Source organism: Jatropha curcas, chromosome 11, assembly GCF_041381405.1.
Source record: "Jatropha curcas cultivar XTBG-Jc1 chromosome 11, XTBG_Jcur_1.0, whole genome shotgun sequence".
Classification (NCBI taxonomy): Eukaryota; Viridiplantae; Streptophyta; class Magnoliopsida; order Malpighiales; family Euphorbiaceae; genus Jatropha; species Jatropha curcas.
In genome coordinates this window covers 6,574,928-6,594,537 of record NC_143161.1, presented here as the reverse complement: position 1 = coordinate 6,594,537, position 19,610 = coordinate 6,574,928, and the positions used below count along the sequence as shown (strand labels likewise).

General features: G+C 31.3%; 3 protein-coding genes across 4 annotated transcripts; 2 read left to right on the top strand and 1 right to left on the bottom strand.

Annotated features, from left to right (window-relative positions):
• Window positions 1-116: 116 nt before the first annotated feature.
• On the top strand, window positions 117-12,377 carry LOC105633559 (hypothetical protein). The gene is made up of 10 exons (XM_012216186.4): window positions 117-692; window positions 7,877-8,131; window positions 8,222-8,317; window positions 8,404-8,870; window positions 8,964-9,073; window positions 9,155-9,291; window positions 9,388-9,882; window positions 10,118-10,640; window positions 10,722-10,867; window positions 10,963-12,377. The coding sequence occupies exons 2-10, from the start codon at window positions 7,880-7,882 to the stop codon at window positions 12,085-12,087; spliced, it is 3,351 nt and encodes a 1,116-aa protein (XP_012071576.1). The 5' UTR covers window positions 117-692; window positions 7,877-7,879; the 3' UTR covers window positions 12,088-12,377.
• On the bottom strand, window positions 1,326-5,354 carry LOC105633569 (hypothetical protein). 2 transcript variants are annotated; one of them, XM_020678733.3, is made up of 3 exons: window positions 5,220-5,354; window positions 1,814-3,622; window positions 1,606-1,733 (listed from the first exon to the last, which is right to left on the bottom strand). In XM_020678733.3, the coding sequence occupies exons 2-3, from the start codon at window positions 3,611-3,613 to the stop codon at window positions 1,728-1,730; spliced, it is 1,806 nt and encodes a 601-aa protein (XP_020534392.1). In that variant the 5' UTR covers window positions 3,614-3,622; window positions 5,220-5,354; the 3' UTR covers window positions 1,606-1,727. The 2 variants fall into 2 exon arrangements, with proteins under 2 accessions (XP_012071587.1, XP_020534392.1); XM_012216197.4 differs by having other exon boundaries at window positions 1,326-3,622.
• Window positions 12,378-16,445: 4,068 nt separating the features above from the next.
• LOC105633553 (hypothetical protein) lies at window positions 16,446-19,593 on the top strand. Its single transcript, XM_012216173.4, has 7 exons — window positions 16,446-16,703; window positions 16,865-16,960; window positions 17,063-17,523; window positions 17,621-17,715; window positions 17,831-17,976; window positions 18,065-18,556; window positions 18,664-19,593. The coding sequence occupies exons 1-7, from the start codon at window positions 16,527-16,529 to the stop codon at window positions 19,303-19,305; spliced, it is 2,109 nt and encodes a 702-aa protein (XP_012071563.1). The 5' UTR covers window positions 16,446-16,526; the 3' UTR covers window positions 19,306-19,593.
• Window positions 19,594-19,610: the final 17 nt, after the last annotated feature.

Sequence of the window (19,610 nt, the reverse complement as noted above, 5' to 3'; positions counted from 1 at the left end):
TATACTTATCTACTAAACTTTTTTACATTTAATTTTAATTATCACCAATTTAATTATTTTAATTCAATTTATATGTACCTCAAAATGTTGTGCCACTTTGTAGGTAGATTCAATTAATTTATTAATAAATTAATTAATTTTCAAGGCGCATAGAATTTAATGACTATTTAAAACTTCAAATACTATATAGTTCAAACTACTGATATTTATCTTAATTAATAATAATTAAAGATATCATCCCAGCACTAGAAAGAGAAAGAGGAGTTCCCATAATTTAATTTTTATAAAAAATAAAAAAATAAAAAATAAAAAAGGAAAAAAATATTTTGCAATGAGAAAAAGAGAGAGAGAAGAAGGGGAACAGAAACAGAGGGGAGAGGGAGAAAAGAGTTCTAATCGCTAAGTTCCTCCTTAACCGTTAGTAATGTCCCTAAACAACGCATCTCACTCTCTAAAAGCTTTTGGATGTTCTTATAACCGTGGAAAAGCAGAGGAAGAGATGAGTTCTCTGCGGAGAGAAAACTCACCTGAAGATTGAGCTAACTGACAATGGAGGAAGCGAAGGTGGTGGTGAAGCATGTGTTGGTGGCTAACTTGAAAGATGGAATTCCACCAGAAGAAGTTGAGAAACTGATTAATGGATATGCAAATCTTGTCAGTCTAATATAACGGTTAAGAAAAGCTTCCGGCTGGTAATGTGCATCCTTCTCTTTCTCTCTGTTTCTATTAATTAAATCAAATCCATTTTTGAATTTCTTGAGATAAATGAATTGGATTTTGTTAGATTTGATAATGGTTGTTCGTTTTGTTTAATTTGATTCATTAACATTTTTCTCCCTGATTGATTTAGTTTTCCTTCATAATCTGTATTCGCATCTCTTTCTGCCCCTAAACGCCGATGCATAGTTTGATTCAGCAACTTAGGGTATTGCTTAGTTTTACTTTCTTCCAGTAAGACAACTTTGCTTGTCCTATATGTACATAGATATATTAGGGCTAGAAGAAGGCCATAACTGAAGAAGGTGGAGTGTAGTTTAGGCTACAATTTAACTCTGTAACTTTGAATTAAAATATATCAAATTATGATCGTTTTAAGATTAATTTCACTTGTAATTAATATGTTAGGTTGGGATTACGAGGCTGGGCTGGCCATTCTGATTTTAATGATCTTTAGGACATGTAATTAATTATTGGGCAGCCTTCGAGTGCGATCCAAATATTAGGTAGTGTGAATTTAAGTTAAAAATATTGAATTTCACTAAGCCATTACATTAGCTTCATTTAATAACAGGTCATACCTATATTTAGAATAGCAAGGGGATGGGTGTGACAATACATATAGTTTTTTAATTAAGTTGAAGTTAAACAATAAAGTTTAAAGTGGTTACATTTCAATGAATGATCTAAAAGCAATGTGAAATTTTGTGAAACAGAATCAAGATATTGAAGTTCAATACATACTGATATTGAACTTATGTGTTTCATGGTTCAAGAGAAGCCAAACAATAGTGATTAACCCTCCACCAAGCCTTAGCTGTTCAGTGTGATGAGCCCAAGGGCAATTGCTTGCAGCATAGAAAAGCATTTCAACCCAAACACTACATACCAAACTCCATTTATCTTCCCTGTCTATCAGAAGCTGGGAAAGTTGTTTGGCATCCAATAATAAATCCCAGCTTGATACGATCACATTATCACTGAGAGCATATATATTCTCATCATGGTCATCATTGCTGTCAGGTTTAGGCATGTTAATCGTAGCTTCTTCATAACGCTTTTGGAGCAAATTGTGAAAAAAATCTACTTGCGTTACCTCTTTATTAGATGATGATGATGCTGATGGTGATGATGCTCGTATGCTCTCTAAAAAATGACTGAGTTTTTCACTAGCGCCTTGGAAAAGCACATTCCCTGTACCAATAGATAGCATGTGAGGGCGCACGGCTAGTAGATACATCATATAGTTAGACAAAAAATAACTGAATCTACACAACTCTTTAGTGAGAGTATCTTGGGGCTCCGTATGTTTTTCTTTTTTTCCTGAAAGGAGGGGATCCCTATCTAAGCAAGCCTCAGTTGCTATATGCCATACTGTTATGGCCCTTCCAAAACTTGTTTGCGCGTTTGCTTCATTAGTATGATCTGATTCTATGCTCCATTTGAATTGGTCAAGACATTTGTACCTTTCCAATGCCCATTCTCCTCTTTTACTGAATGCTTGCCAAACTCTTTGTCCTCGAACTTCCTCAATCTGTTTAACTATGAATTTCTTGAATTGATCATCAACTCTAACTAACTGTGTTATGCAAAACCTCTTGTAGCTTTGATCCCATCCCAATTGGTATCTATTAGCGCCTGGAATATTCCTCAGGACCCGACTAATGAATCTGCTAGTCCTGCTAGGCTCTTCATGCAGACAATAATGCAACATATTTAATTGCTCCATCTCATTTGACCATCTAGGCGGCCTTGGAATGAGACGAGCAAAGAATTGAACAGAAGCATCAACAAAATAATTTCTTTGCTCTTTTATCAAAGAAAGAACAGACCAATCTGAGCAAAGAATTGTTCGCAATGCATAAATTTCCATTGTAACAGTACTAACAAGAAGCAGATAAGTAATGGCAATATCCACCTTCTTGTCATACTTCCGCAAAACAAGAATTTTCAAAAGCTGAATATCAGCGTTTCGAAACAAGATTGCGAATCCACACAGGCTGGAAACTAGACAAAGAAAACAAATGACTCGAAGGACAAAACTTGTGGTGGAATAATTGATGGGAGCCCTAGTGTAGAGCATATCATACATGTAGCTTAGCTCTATTTCTGCAATTCTGAAGGTATCTTCAGGTTTGGAATAATGTGTGCTCATAGAAGGTAAGTGTATGGACAAAGGATGGCCTATCCAATTTTGAAGGTGAGGCTTTAAGTGTTCGAAACGAATATAAGCCTTTATGAGCAATGGAAGATCAGGAATTGAGGGCTTAAGATCCGAAACTCTCTTTATTTGTAAAGCTTCACTGCTGGCCAAATTATCAAACACTGGTTCTGTTATAGCTGAGCATCTAAGACACCAAACTCTTTGGAGACTTTTGATAGCTCCACTCAAAAGCAAAGCCAAGGCTGTTATTGATAACCAAGAGTTGTTCCAAGATTTGATAAAAATCAGACCAACAACACTTATTTGCACTGCCAACTCAAGAAACTGCCTTATACCCAATCGGTTATCCTCCACCGCATAGGCGGTGATGCTGTCAGGACCGCCAATATGAACAAGCAGCAGTGGGGCCCACATCGCCCTTAGTTCATTGTTGGTAATGTTAATCCTAGGAACAGTATCACCAAAACTGATGCTAGTAAGGGCAATTGAGTCGTTGGTGGTTTCAGTAAGCTTGCCAAGAGCCACTATCGAGACATAGGTGCCCATTAAATAAGCAAACCAAACAATGAAGCGAGTAGTAACTCCTTTATGGTACTTCCGGCGAGCGGCGAAGACGGCCAGGACTATTTGAAAGAATAAGCTTGCAATTACCAGAACCTGAACCTCAAATGCAGCCCACAGATCTTTCACCCACTCTGCGCTAAATAATTCTTTTGCTACCTCCCAACTCATTTTCCCAAGCTAATAAACAACAAACAAAGTCAATTATTTCTCTGCTCATGTTTAAAGGTAGAAACAAAACATAATAGTATTTTTATTCTGTATGTTAGTTCATATTCTTTCTCAGAACCATCCTTTATCTCTCTTTGTTATTTTTCCCATACAAAATTTCTTCTCTAACAAATTATTTCCATTTTCAAATACACCTAATTAGAAAAAACTTTCATGTAAAAATAAAATAAATTCATATATAATAATAAAATTCAAACACTAATTCGAAGGAAACCATGTGTACTTTTATTCTTGTGTATAACTTTCATCTAGTTTGAATCTGCAATACTTTAATTGTTTTAAAATTGTATTGTTTTTGGTAGTTATGGCAAAATTTAATCTGCAAGCAAGTACAAAGTGGTAATTCCAACTGCTCTTATTTTGCTACAAGTAGATAGTTATTGTTCGTTAATTAATTTCATTGTCAATTGGAACAAAAAATGAAGAAAAAATAGATTTTATGAGATTTCTTTATTTGATTAAGAAAAAAAATAGAAGACAACTTGTAGAATTGATAAATTTTATCAATTGCCTTAATTTCTTTTTTTTTTTTTTTTTGAAATTTAAACTATTTAATTTTATTTTAAAACACATCCTTTGAATTCATAAATTTTACTTTCCTATTTAGTGCGTGAATTTCATATTATATCAATCCAAATATTTATTTTCTTTTTATTTCATATTGTAAATTGACTGAACAATGTATGTATTTTTTTTTTTTTAAATTAAGCTAAATATATGTTTTTATCTTAATGTGTTCTATAACTAATTGAATTTTTTTACATAATATTTAATACATTTTTTTTAAATGACTAATAAAATTAATGATTAATAAAAATATAATTTTATTACTGACCATTTTTATAAGATTAATAGAGTTCAAATATAATGTAAATATAAATCAATTAGTTGATACGAAAAAGCTCTAAATTGCAACTGATGAAACCAACAGCTCTGATTGGGGCTCTAATTAGCTATCAGCTGCATAATCATCTGAATCAAATGTCCTCTTAGTATATAGTATATAGTTTTTTAATTTATACTTATGAGTATTATTATTACTTAATTAAGAAAACTAATATTTGAACTCAATTATGGTTTTAATATTAAAAAAATATCAAAATCAAAAATATTTTTGGTAATGATTAATATTTGAATTTAATCGTACAATAGGAATCCTAATATTTTTATAAAGAAGAAAAAAGGATGCATTATCAATTCAAGCTATTATGTTAAACGTGAAAGATTTACCTTATAATATTATATTATAAAAACAATTAATAGATAATAATATATACATGTATATATTTTAAATTTTGAGTAAGTCAACGTGTTATGTGTGTTCAGAAAAATTAGTAATAATTAAATAACTCGGCAAAGTAATACATCTCGAATTTATTAGATTGGTAGAATTTTAATATTCTATCATTTTTTTTATTAATAATAACCGCTTAATTTTATTTTAAAAGTAAAATTTTTAAATCTTTTAGACTTGGCATTTCATCAATTCAAACCACTAATAATAATAATAATAATAATAATAATAATAAACAGATGAAAGATATACCTGATAGTTGCTGAGTGCTTGAGTGAGCCCAAATTGAACTTATAATGTGTTTGGCAAATAAAAATAATAAAACGAAGTAGTAATAAAATAGCGAAATAGAGACGGTTGATGTGCCCAACAGCTATCCTCTTTTTATAGATCAGTTTAGTTGTACAATTTTGTGGGTCTCTTGGCAGCTATAAAAGAGAAAGTGAAATCAAGAATGTCACTTTGCTTGTGCAAATTTTGTTCGCACTTTTATTCCTGCTTTAGTAATGTACAAACTATCGGAAGTGGTTTGTGATTAAGATTCCGGGCAAAATTATAGCAGGGTTTTTATGGTTTGTGAAATATATTTAGTTTGTCTTTGTCTTTTTTAAAATATATTAATTTGTTCCTATATTTTACTTCAGTTATACTATTACGTCGTTCTGTTCAATTTTTGTATCTTTTCGTTAAGTCAAAAAGAAAATATAGAGATCAAAAGAGAGATATTAAAATATTATATCAGAAAAATTATGATTCAGTCCATATGGTTTGAAAAATAGAATCGGTCCGTCCCTATATTTTCAAAAATAAAAAGGTATTTTCGTCATTTCATCAGAAAAATTATGATTCAGTCCATATGGTTTGAAAAATAGAATCGGTCTGTCCCTATATTTTCAAAAATAAAAGGGTATTTTCTTCATTTCATAAGATACTTAACTGAAAAGATACAAAAAGTGGACGAAAGGTTCTTATAGTCTATCGGAAGTAAATATAATAATATTTTATTATATTTCTTAAAGGAAGGATACGAACTAATTGCATTTCGCAAACTACATGAATCGTATTATGATTTTTCCTAACATTCCAACCACTTTAGAATTAATAATAATAATAATAACAAAGTAGTGATTCCATTCATTGTAATAAAACATTATATCACCTATGAAAAGTAAACCAATCTTTAATTTAGGGATGTTTACTTTAATTTAGTGGGCGATCTTTATCGTATCATATATTCGATGTGGGAGAAAATATAATATCACATATTTGATTTATGAAAAATTATTTAAAGAAAGAATTATCACAATTTTCGAAACAATTTTCGAAATAGATTTTAGGGAAAAATATAAATGGATCTTTAAATTATAATCAAATTAATATACGAGAATCTGTCAATTAGGTGTGATTTGGCTACTATTCAAATAAGTATTTAAGTTTTTAGTAATTTAGTAAATGAAAGAGAAGACTATCTCCTATTATATAGTTTACAATATTCTTTTGAATCGATGAGTATTCCAATGAATAAAAAATTAATACATCCTATCCTACGTTCATGTATTAATTCAACTGTAATTTAGAGCTATACAATAGTCTAGTATTCGTGTCTTTCCCCGCTTTCGTGCCTTTAACTTTTTGTTAACGTTTTGCCAGTCGATTTATAATAATAAAATTGTTCTTATATACACTTCCAACTTTTTGTTTCATGACACGTGTTATGTTCCTTTCCAATAGGAAACTTGATGGACAGCTGCAAGTATTCATAAACCGCTCTAACTGTTTAAACCGTTCTAAAATTAACGTTTTAGATGTTTATATTTTGATTTGGTGGAAAAATCTTACCTAAATTGGGTTCGTGACTTACTCATGAATCAAATCAACGAGAGTACGGAAAAGTTTTTTCTATTAAAATGAAAATATTTTCAACCATACATTTAGAAAAAAAAAAAAGTTAGAACACTTTTTAAAAAATCTTCTCTCATTGGTTTGTTCCACAAAACGTGTTCATGGATCTGGTGTAGGCAAGTAATTTTCTTGATTTGTATATTGGTTAGCAAGTAAACTGTAGTTTTACATTAGTTCAGGTATATAAATTATATAATTATAATTAGTTTATGAGAAATGTAAATGTTTAAAGTTGTTGATAGAGAATATATTAGTACACATTATATATAATTTAATTATATATAGGTTAAACTATAATTTTTATAGTTTTTTTTTAATAAATGTGGCAAGAAATTAACATTCGAATTCTATATTAATAAATTGCTTAATTAAGAACCAAGTTAAGAAAAAAAAAATGAAATTAATATAAAATTGAAAAATTAAATGAATATATTTTTAATTTTATTGTTGAGGAAAAAAGAGTGCCAATCAATTTTTTCATTTATGTAAACCATTTTTATAGAATTTAATAAAAACCATTGAGACCAAATCAAACTGAATTCATAGATTAGTTCCTCCGTTGCTAAATATCTGTCTGGAAAAATAATATATTGTTAAATACTTGTCACATTCATGAATTTCATAAATAATAAATTGTTTCTTTCATTTTTATCCTTTATATATGATTAATAGTGATTGCTTCGCTTCTTTAACAATTTATTATAATTTAGACAAATTAATAATAGTATAGTCTATCAATTTAATAATTTATTGTAATTTATACAAATTGAATGATTCTATTAAGGGAGGAGAAAATCCAAATGTGACAAATACTTGGCAAGGATGGAATATGTTACTATGTGAAATACACTAGCTGGAGTAAAGTGACAACAAACACAAACAAATGCATGTTAGCTTTGATTGGAAGACTTTAATTGCACTAGAAGCAAGGAAGTTATTCCATATATGGTATATATACACATTATTGCACACGCAAACCTCAATATTTTTGTTATCCAAAAAAACAGAAAATGAGTGGGAAGAAGACAGTAGGAATTCCAGACGGGGTGGTGGAACTGATGAAGGAGATCCAGTCACAAAGGAAAAGTACTGACGAGGAATCATTCGTGGAGGCAGTTGATAGAGAAAAACGTGACAGAGATAAAAAGAGACAAGATCAATCTGGGTCTGAAACAGTTAACGAGTGCAATGTCAAACCTCTTCTCAATTTGGTGGAGGACATCGTAAATCGTGCCATCCGAAATGTTACTAGCACTGTCCTGGTATATAAATAAATACATGGATTTTCTTGTTTACTCATTAGTTTTTGGAACTTGTAACCACATTTTTTTTCTTTCTTCTTTTCCGTGCAGGATATCCGAGCATACATGGAAGATGACAGCCATCAAGAAGAAGCCGTTTACTTGCGTGAGAATTTCAATTTTATACTGGATCAAATTTCCTACAAGGTTTGTAAATGATATATATAAAGTGTTCAGATACCCAACTAATCTGGGATTAAGGATTCAATGTTGTGATTGTATCAAATTTTCAGATAGCATACCACACTTCAAGCAAAGAACATCCACACCGCACAGTGAAGTCAATATTATTTAAGATCCTAAAAGATCATTCATGGGAGGATAGATTGATATTAACTCTAACAGCTTTCGCTTTGAATTATGGGGAATGCTGGCACCTAGCTCTAATATATTCATCACGCCAACTTGCTGAATCATTGTCAATCCTGAAACAAGTGGCCGATATCCACAAGCAACCCGATCACTCTTCTCCTCCGTTGCAAGCAGTAAATGATCTTGTGATGGCAATCATGGATGTGACCAGGTGCATCATTGATTTCCAGAGGGTGCAATACCAACTTGGCCGACTCAATAAATCAAAATTAGAACCTTTAGAAGCTATGGAGAGAGTAAACTATATCCCAATCGCCATCTATTGGACTATCAGAAGTGTCTTGGTTGCTGCATCAAAGATTACTCGTTTCATCAGCATGGGTCTTAAGTATGTTTTTCAATAGTTGGACGTTTCTCTCATATTATAGCAAGCTATTCTTTTCTATGAAAACTTCTAAAGATGCTTCTGTATTTGATTCAGCTATGTGATATCAGGCATAGAGAAGGCCGAACTAATAGACTTGACAGAGGTACTCACCGAGAAGAGACAACGCCTTCAAAAGTTGAAAGAGGATTTCAACTCCTGCTTAGGTAATTAAGAAATTAAACTGAATCAAAGCTAATTTGTTTGTATTTCTAATATTTGATATGTGATTGTATATATAAACACAGAGGAAGCGACTATCCTTAAACGTCAGGAAATAATCAAGAGCCTAATGGAAGTTCCACAAGTTGATAACATGAATATTCTAAGAGCACTCTTTTATTACAAAAATGATCCACAACAACTAATTCAGAAACAGGAAAAGGTTCTTCATTAGTTTTCCTTTCTTTTCTGGAAATTTATCAAATAATGTGATTGTTTGATTACTAATTGTTTTCCGGGTGACAACCAAATCATACAGTTTGAGCTGGAAGTGCTGAGGAAAAAACTAGTGTTATTGCTAATATCAGACCTAGACATCTCTGAAGAAGATATTAGAATTGTGGAAGACATATATTCCAAGTCCACGACCAAAACAGGACACCAAGCAAATCGACTGGAGATTGTGTGGCTCCCAATCATTGATCAACCAAAGGATTGGGAGAGGGAGGACACTAAAGTCAAGTTCGAGAAGAAGCAATCGGCTATGAAATGGTACACAGTGCACCAACCTTCATTGATTGCTAAAGAAGTTATCAAGTTAGCAAAAGAAGAGTGGCATTTTGGGAAGCAACCTATCATCGTGGTGATAGATGCACAAGGACAAGTTGCCTGCCCAGATGCATTCCCCATGATATATGTTTGGGGATATGAGGCTGACCCTTTCACCATATCAGCAGCGGAAGCTCTATGGAAAGAAAAATCTTGGAATCTTGAGTTGCTACTAGGTGGCATCGATCAACCAATTCTGGATTTGGTATTACACTACATTCTATCCTTAAATTCAACTCAGTTCATTGTTTTATTATATAATATATAGTCAAACCAAGTCAAGAAATCACAATTTAAAACTTGAAAAGAATGATGAATCTGCTCTGTCCAACTGGAATGATACTTAATATAATTAACCAAACTCATTTACTTACAACTATGCGTACTTTGCCCCTAGTAGCTAGTTAACTGATTGTGTGATTGTATGAATTGCTTATCAGATTAATAAATCAAAAAATGATTGCATATGCCTTTATGGAGGAGAGGACATGGAGTGGATTAACATGTTCGAAATCAGAGCGCCTTCCGTTGTACAAGCAGCAAAAGATGTCCTGAAAATGGTTTATGTGGGAAAGTGGAAATCAAATGAGCAACTACAGATATACGATACTAAATCAAACGGCCAAAACCTAAAACTTAGTAAAGAAAAAAACCTAAAACTTAGTAAAGAAAATCAAATGAAGTTTTGGAAAAGATTGGTAAACATGGGACATTCAAGGATGCAGTTAGGCAAAACAATCTACGAGGATACCATAATGCAAGATATCATTTCATTGCTTAACTTGGGTGCCAGTTCAGGCGGTTGGGCTGTTATCTGTCGTGGGTCAGATTTCAGGATCAAGGCAAAAGGGAAACAAATTTTGTATAGCTTGCTTAATTTTTGTGAGTGGAAAGACAACATAAGACGTCCAGATTTCCTTGGTGCGCTTGAGCATTATCTTAAAATGAACCCAGGGCACGTTGGTAAGTTACTTTATTTTATTTTAGTTGTAGTATTTAGAACCCACAAGGCCTATTAAAAATTGAAAATGCTATACAATGCAGATGTCTATAAGCATATCAAATCTCATGAGGAGATTATGGATATCTTTGAGAGGACCCCTAAGGTAGGCTGCATGGAGATTCTCAAGGCTTTGGTATCAGCTACAGATGATTGGCAACCGCTTGTTTGTGGAACAACGAAGCAGAGGGTTTGATCTACTTTGGCTTTCTGTTATTATAATTATTATTATTATAACTATTATTATTCTACATTGTTCATGTTCTGTACAATTCCCAACAACAGGTTAGTGTAGATCTTCTGAAAAGAAAAAAGTCCCTATTATTGCTGTTATCAGGCTGCAACATCTCAGAAGAAGAGCTAGCTGTGCTTATGCAGATTTACCAAGAAAGTCACGGTACTGCAACAAGCAATGAAGAAAGTGATTATGAGATCGTATGGCTCCCAATTGTGGATGCATCGGAAATGACAACAGAGATTGCACAAGAATTTACGAGTAAACAGGAGAAAATTCCTTGGTACACCGTGTACAACCTTTCAATGATTAGTGAAGCAGCAACTAAATTCATCAAACAAGTTTGGCATTATGAGGGAAAGACTATTCTTGTAGTGCTTGATCAGCAAGGAAGGGTTGTATGTCCTAATGCATTGAATATGATATCTATTTGGCGAAAAGATGCATTCCCTTGTACAATTTCAAGAGAAGAAGCCAAGTGGAAGGATAAGGATATGGTCTGGAGTCTTGATTTGATTGTAGATGAACTGAATCCAAGAATTCGAAAATGGGTAGAAAATGATTATATAGTATGCCTCTATGGAGGAGGGGACATAAATTGGATTAAAAACTTTACTCGCACTGCAAAGGAAGTTTCAAAATCTGCAACTATCCACCTGGAGATGTTGTATGTGGGAAAGAGCAATCTAAACCATCGTGGCTGGAGAAACATTGAAAGCTTTGAAGAAGAAGAACTTAGCCATGTCTGGAGAGACAGATTGGGTTTAATTTGGTTCTGGTATAGAATAAAAAGTATGTGGCTCTCTAGATATCAAATAGTGAAAACAATCGAGGGTGATGAAATAATGCAGGAGCTCACTACACTTCTTAGCTTTGATAGCAGTGAATGTGGATGGGCTATAATGAATAAAGGATCAAAACCAGGTGTTATTGCCAAAGCCAAGGGAAGTGACTTTTTGGATTGCTTGTCAAATTTTGAAAATTGGAAAGAGGAAGCATCCCAGAAGGGCTTTGTGCCAACACTTAAAGAAAAGCTTACGCATCTTCATAAGCCAGAGGACTGCTTCCAACTCGTGCTTCCTGAATTGGCTGAAACCAAACTAGAAACTGGAGAATGCTGCCATTGTCACCGAAGCATGCAGAGGTTCATTACTTTTAAATGTTGTGGTAAATAAATTAAAACTTGGTAAGGGGCGCTTTACCCTTTTATGAGCTATGAGCCTACCCGGTGTGAATCCAATTTAGTCACGCCAGTGAGCTTCTGATACTGAGGATTTCCACACGCGCCCGCACGAAAAAAAAATAAAAAATAAAAATCCAATGACTACTCGATGCAACCATTTCTGCAGGATCAATTATATATTTATTTGGTATTGTGCTTTATGAGTTAGTTTTCATACATTGTACTAAATATTCATAATTATAAGTTAATGATTAGAATATAACTATAAGTTAATGAAATGAACTTAAGTTGTAATAAGGGTTAATTGAGATATACGTAAAACTAAAGATTGAGATGAAATTTATGATTATGGCTCTAGCTAATATAATTACTAGTTGCATCTCTAAATTCAATTGGGAATAATCTGTATATGAGCTTTCATGCTAAATATTTTTCAATACTTACATTCAAAAGTTAAATGTAAGTATAATAATATTATGAAAAATAAAAAAGAATTTAGTTAAAATTTAAATTTTAGGGCTATATATTGGGAAAGCTGTTTAGTCCCTATTGTTTTCTGCAATTAACCATTTAGTCTCTGTCGTTTCATTATTTAGTCCCTGTGGTTTACAAGATGAATTACTCCTTCCATCTAAAATTTTTACTTCTATCTGTTAAATTCTTAGATAAAAAACACAAATACCCTAATTTTAGATCAGTTTTTTTTTTCTCTTGAGTTTTGCTTAATTATTATGCAATTATTATTACTATTTTGCATGTTTTGTGATTTTCATGAAACGTTAAAAGTTAAACATTATATGAGTTAACTTTTCACAAAATATTACATTAATCTTTGAAAGTTCGTTCAAATGTTATGTTAAGTAGCATTTAGCGTGTTGACCAGTCAAAATGCTAAAAATTACTTAAAAAACTGTTATCAGACACAACCTTGATATATCATAACACTAAGAACTTTATAGATTTTTGCAATTTCATCTTATTTTTGATTTTTTTTTTGGTTAATTTTACTCTAATTTCAATTTTTTTAACAATACCACTCTCAATTGATATTAAGGATGAATTCATAAATGAAAAGGTATTTCCATCAATTTTTAAATCATCCTTTGACTCAGATAAAAATTTTAAAAAATAAAAATTTGAAAAACATTCTATTAGTCTAAACAAATAATATTGCACATTAAATTTTAATTTTAAAAAACATGTGATAATTAATAACATAAATTCATGTTACTTACCGAAAAATCTCCAAGCATTGCCTAAAAATTATATTAATAAAATATTTTTTTAATTATATTTTTTGTTTTATATTATCTATTTTTTAAAGATGGAAAGTCCTAATTATTGTAATTTTTGGATTGATAATATAGTCAAATTATTATTCATTTAATAATAGATAAATAATAATTTTTTAATTATATTAATTGCACATATGTCAAATATTATATCTTAAATCCATATATATGCTATCCATATTGGCTAGCTGCGAATACAATTTGATGTCCAAAGAAAATTTAAAATTTTATTTTTATTAAGAATTTTTTAAAAAAGAATAAAAATATTTTTTCATTTGCAATTCCATCCTTAATTGCAATTGAGAGTACTGTTTCTACAAAAATTCAAAATTAGGATAAAATCAATAAAAAGTATCAAAATAGGGTAAAAGTGCAAAATCCTACAAAATTCAGAGTATTCTAATTATGCCAAAATATGAGTTTGTCGTAAGATTTATTGAGATTTTTTTTTTTTTTTATTTTCATACCAGAGAGTGCGAGGAGAAAGAATTATACATTAGAAATAAGAGTATATTTGTCTTTTCGCGAGTATTTAATGAAAAAATTTAAATTTTGGATGGAAGTAGTTATAATAGTCCAATTGTGATAAACAATAGAAATTAAATTGGACTATACGGCAAGAAGTAGCCCTTAAACTTGAAACATCTCATTTTCCAAAACATGAGAAGCATAATTAAACTACAGCTGATTGACACTAAATGATGACTTGTGAATTCTGTACCCAATAAAAAAACCATAACTACTATTAGTTATAGATTGATGCAATAAACACTCCAACTTGTTAAATTTGACTTTTTAAATACTTTTTTGATCCATTAAAATGCCTCTACTTATTATACAATTGGATTGATTAAACATTTATTATTAGATAGGTAAAAAATATAAAAATTATTATTTTAAAAATTTTATTAATTTCAAGATTTTTCTGTTAAACCTTAGCGGTTAAATTATGTATTTTTTCGTCAGAAAATAAAAATAGGAGGCAAAGCCATAATTAAATCCCTAATCTAAATGCAGGAGTTGATGGTTTATCTAAATTCCTGAGTAAATTTATTGGTTTAGCCATTGAAGACTTTGGATTTGGAGGAAAGAAACGCATAGCTAAAGTCATCAACGACAACATTGATGCAATTCCCGTTTTGTTTTTCATTTTTTTTTTTTTTTTTGTTTTTTTTTGGTTCTTTTTAGCTTATAGTTTCAAATTTTACTTACAAAGAAAGCACAAGGGTATCAAGAAATAAAGTGAAGAGAAATGAAAGCTGTGGAGGTAGTGTCCACTGTCTAATAAATTACATCATATTCTCCACTTTATTAGCTTTTTCTTCTTTTTTTTTTTTTTCAATTATTTTATTTTTTTTATTAATTACAATGCAAGCAAGGAAGTGGATTCAAAGGCAAACTTTATTCCATTTCTTTTTTTTCTTCTTTTTCTTTTTCTTTTTCTTTTTCTTTTTAAATTAAGGTCTAATTTTGAGATTATAACTATAAAATCAGTTCAATGCGTATAAAAAAAAAGAAGAAATTATTGTTATACTAAAATAGTTTTGGAGTATGAAAATTCATTGGAAAATAAATTAAAAAAAGGGATCATAAGACTCATAACATTACCATCTTAAGCTCCATTTTTTTTTCTAGGAAATAAATTATCTTTGGAAAATATTTTCTTTGAAAAACATTTTTTAAATAAACACATTTTTCACTGTTTGATTGCAATATTGAAAATTAGTGAAAAATATTTAAAAAAAATTAATTTAATAGGACTATAAAATATTTATAATCTAGAAATATGATATTTTAAAATTTTATTAAATAAGAAAAAAATGCATAAAAATAATAAATTGTGATAGTCGTGAGTCACCGATACATGTTATGGCCATGACAACTAGTGGCTATGGATGATTAATAAAATTAATAAATATGTATTTATAAGCTCGGCAACGCCGCAACTTATGCAATGAGGTGAATTTAAATATATATATATATATATATATATATATATATATATATATATAATCTGAAAATTTTGAAAAATACTTATTAGATTTTTACCCAATTGATGGTGTTAACCATCACAAATTTTATTGTATCCGGGTGATTTTAGGATTTTATCTTTAAGTTCATTAAATAAAATATCTGATTAATTTTTTTTTATTTATACCATAGGTGTTTCTAATCCATTGAGCTAATTAAACGTAATCCTGCTTGTGACACATCAAGGCAAAGAGGAGGAAGGGCTCCCATGAGTGCTATTCTTAAAAGTGGAACACTCGACTTTTTTCTTAAAAGAGAGATGTAAGTCCTTTCAACTTAGACCAATCCCGTTGATAATTTAAAAGCTTTTTAATCTTACCTAATAATTAAAATGTTACAAATATATGAAAAGATTCAATAAAAAATTCTTCATCTCATCCTTCTAAATAATGTATATCTAATTTTTCGAAGTTAGTGATAATTCAAAAACTATTTTATGGCATGTTATTACTTACAAGTCATTAACGTTTTTCAAATTTTGTTTAGAACTAAAAAGTGTAAAATATTAATATTAACAATATTGTTAATTTACTTTATCATTATTATTATTTATGTAATTTTAATTTTTTAGAGTAAATACCATATTAAATTTTTATTGATGATTTGTTAGTATTTTTATTTTTTATCCATCAGAATACATCTTATTTCAAGGCAAGTCTAAAAGGAAAATAATTTTTTATTTATAAATTATATTTATAAATTATTGAAACAATTACTTCATTATAAAATATTTCTAGCTCTGCGGTTGTGTATAGAGTTAGAATAAGTCTATCAATATCCCATAAATATTTTTTTTTTAAAAAAATAAGAAATCATTTTCTTTAAAAAATTGACTTAGTTTTCCTTTAAAGATAAAAATATTTTCTTTTGATCAGATTTTCCTGAGCACCACAAACATTAGCAAATTTGAAAAAATATTTTCTAGAAAAGTTATTTTACGTAAACAAACAGATCACAGCTGTAGTAACACTTCTAAGACTAGTTTCTTTGTGGTCTTTATTCCATTTGTTCTTTATATATATGCAGTCTGGAGCTGAAAAAACACAGTGCAATGTTAATCTTAGCCTAAACCTTCCATGTCCGACAGTGCTATACTATCTTGATCAGAATGGCACCCGATAAGAGAGGAGAAGCAGAGTTAGAGTATGAAACTCAAGCTTTGACTAATATAGAAGAGAAGATACAGCAAATTCGGAAAACTCATCATCCTGATGGCCCAGACGTTGATGTCCAAAATCTTCTGCAAATCCTTGAAGGCATCGATAGATATGTTACCCCCTACCAAGTAACAATAATTACTGCTAATTATACTTATATTATATGATATAGGATATGATTAATTATTATAATACCCGTAATTAGCAAGTCCATTTCTTTATACTATTTTTAAATTTAGCACTATTATTACTCTTTAAACTAATTTAATTTAAGACTCGTTTGGTTCAGCCGTTCTTCAGAACAGTAACAGTAACAGATCTGCAAGGTCATTTGGCTGACGTGGACTTTCCCTCAACTGTTATTATTCACCAAATATCTTCCAAGGTTAATGACAATGGCATTGGTGGATTATATATGTACATTTTTCTTCTTCTTCTTCTTTTGGTTCCGGAAATTCTGAAATGATCGTAAAATAATGAATTGCAGATTTCATCCCAGCCCCTCAGAAAAGCAGATCCCCATGAAGCAGCTCTCGCATTATTCAACTCAGTGCTAACAAAATATCGTTGGGATGCAAAGTTGATTCTAACAATGGCAGCTTTTACTTTGAACTGTGCAACACTTTACCTTTTATTAGATTCTTATATCTCAAACAAAATTAGCGTCTCATTGTCAATCTTCAGGAAATTTCCTATACTAACCCCAAAAGAATTTGGCATAAGAGAATTCTCTGAACGGTGGTTTGGCGAACTTAGCGATCTGAGGCAGAAGATGAAGAAAGTGTCACGGCGTGTGATCGAGTTTAGAGACTTACCACCTCGTTACATTTCCCTGGAAGAACCACCATTATCTGACGCCCTTCAACATATCCCTATTGCTACCTACTGGACGATAAGGAGTGCTTTGGCTTGCTTAACTTATATTGCCAAGGGATCTGAAACTGACAAGTATGCTTCATTTCTTCCTTTTTTTTTTTTTTTTTTTTTTTTTTTTTTTGGCTAATTAGGCCTTGGACTGACACAAATTATTTGTATTTTGTTTTAGGGATTTGAAAGGAGAGCTACCGTTGCTGAAAAAGAAACTGGAAGAAGAACTCAAGTATCTAGACAAGCAGCTAGATTGTTGTCGCCAACACATAGGTTTGTTACGTGTACATATGTACATACATATAACAATTTTGGCAGAAGTTTCAAATGTGAGCTTTTCTTAAAATCCGAATATATTGAAAGATTGATTGATATAAAATATTTGCAGAGGAGAAGAAGGATTTTGAAGGCTATCTAATGCTTCTGAATGTTTTGGATGCAAATCAAGGCGACAACAGGGAAATCCTCAGGGCTCTGATTCCAACTGAGAATGATTCTGCCGAACCACTTTTTTATCCCCGGACCCAGTCACCGGTTTGCTCTCCTAGCTACGAGCACATATCACTAATATAAATATTTGAATTAGCCTAACGCAAGAATTTGTTTTATTTCTCATGGATAGGTAAATATTGATGCACTGAGAAGGAAGCAAGTTATATTGCTTATTTCCAACCTAGATATTACAGACACTGAAATTCTTATGCTTAGAGATATATACTATGACAACAAGTTCTTTCAACCAATGGGAGAACAGTATGAGGTAGTTTGGATTCCAGTTATTGAGTCTCCTTGGGATGAGTCAATGAACGTTAAATTTGAGGAATTAACAAAATTAATGCCATGGCATATCTTGCGCTTTCCAAGACTGTTACGAGAACAAAAGAGGGTGATTAGATTGATTAAGGAAGTGTGGCGCTTCAGGAACAAGCCTATCACGGTGGTGCTTGACTTCGATGGTACTGTGGTGTGCGTTAATGCTATCCACATGATGTGGATATGGGGGCCGAGAGCCTATCCTTTTAAGAGGACCAAAGAAGAATCTCTATGGAGTGAAGAGACCTGGAATCTTTGGCTCCTTGGTTGGTTTGGATTCTTCTATCCTATTCGTAGATCGGTAAATATTATATTACTTGCATCAATTGTTTATGTACTTTCTCGAAATTGAACTTCTCATTCAATCTTATAATACTTCTTTTCATAATCGATTAATTTGTTTATCAGATTAGAGAAGAAATGCACATCCTCTTGTTTGGAGGAGAGGATCTTGAATGGTTGAAAGATTTCACAACCGCAGCAGGGCAAGTTGCAGAGGAAGCACAAATTCCACTTCAAATGGTCTATGTTGGTAAAAACGAAAATTTGGAGGAGCTTCCAAATGATCTTTACTGGCCACGTACTGGGGACGTATGGTTCTTTTGGAATAGAATAGAAAGCATGTTGGCTTCAAAGATTGAGATAGCAAAATATGAGGATAATAAAAATGACATTATTTTGCAAGAAATCAAGAAAGTTGTTACGTACCACAAAGAAGGTGGCTGGGCCTTGCTTAGTAAAGGAGATAAGATTTTGGTAAATGGGAGGAGTAAAATTTTTTTTCGTGTGTTCAAAGATTTTGAAAAGTGGAAGGAAGATGCTACGATTAATACTGAGTTTGATAATCGTTTCCGGAATTATTATGATAAAATTAATAAAGGAGATGATAGTGTTGGTCATTTTTGCTGTCGGTTCAATTTTCCGGCCACCCTCCTCGGTCAGATTCCTCGAAAAATGATTTGCCCGGAGTGTCATTCCACTATGGAAAGACAGATTACTTTAGTTTGTTGCCACAAGGATGAGATCATAGAATCACCACAGCTAGAGTAATGCCTGCAAGAAACTTCCGTATAGGCAAAGAAAAGTGAAAGAGTGGATTAATTTTCAGTATTTGGCTTGTGTTTTTGTTTTGTTATTGAGTATTGGCAGTATTTGATAATACATGAGAAAAAAATTATAAGAAGAAACAGTGTGGTCTGTCATAGATGGAGCTTCGTTAGGGCAAGGGGGGCAATGGCCCCTGAATTTTTCTTTTTATTTTTAAATACATATTTAAATAATCATTTTCTGAAAAAATTTAATATCCTAATTAATTTTTTAATTTTATTTCTTTTTTAATTTTCTGTCTTCATGTC

Coding starts and splice junctions, on each gene's coding strand:
- LOC105633569 (XM_012216197.4), bottom strand. CDS start 3,613: ATGAGTTGGGAGGTAGCAAAAGAATTATTTAGCGCAGAGTGGGTGAAA.
- LOC105633553 (XM_012216173.4), top strand. CDS start 16,527: ATGGCACCCGATAAGAGAGGAGAAGCAGAGTTAGAGTATGAAACTCAA. Junction 16,961..17,062: donor TTCACCAAATATCTTCCAAG/GTTAATGACAAT, acceptor AATGAATTGCAG/ATTTCATCCCAGCCCCTCAG. Junction 17,977..18,064: donor ATCCCCGGACCCAGTCACCG/GTTTGCTCTCCT, acceptor TCTCATGGATAG/GTAAATATTGATGCACTGAG.
- LOC105633559 (XM_012216186.4), top strand. CDS start 7,880: ATGAGTGGGAAGAAGACAGTAGGAATTCCAGACGGGGTGGTGGAACTG. Junction 8,132..8,221: donor ATGTTACTAGCACTGTCCTG/GTATATAAATAA, acceptor TTTTCCGTGCAG/GATATCCGAGCATACATGGA. Junction 10,868..10,962: donor GTGGAACAACGAAGCAGAGG/GTTTGATCTACT, acceptor TCCCAACAACAG/GTTAGTGTAGATCTTCTGAA.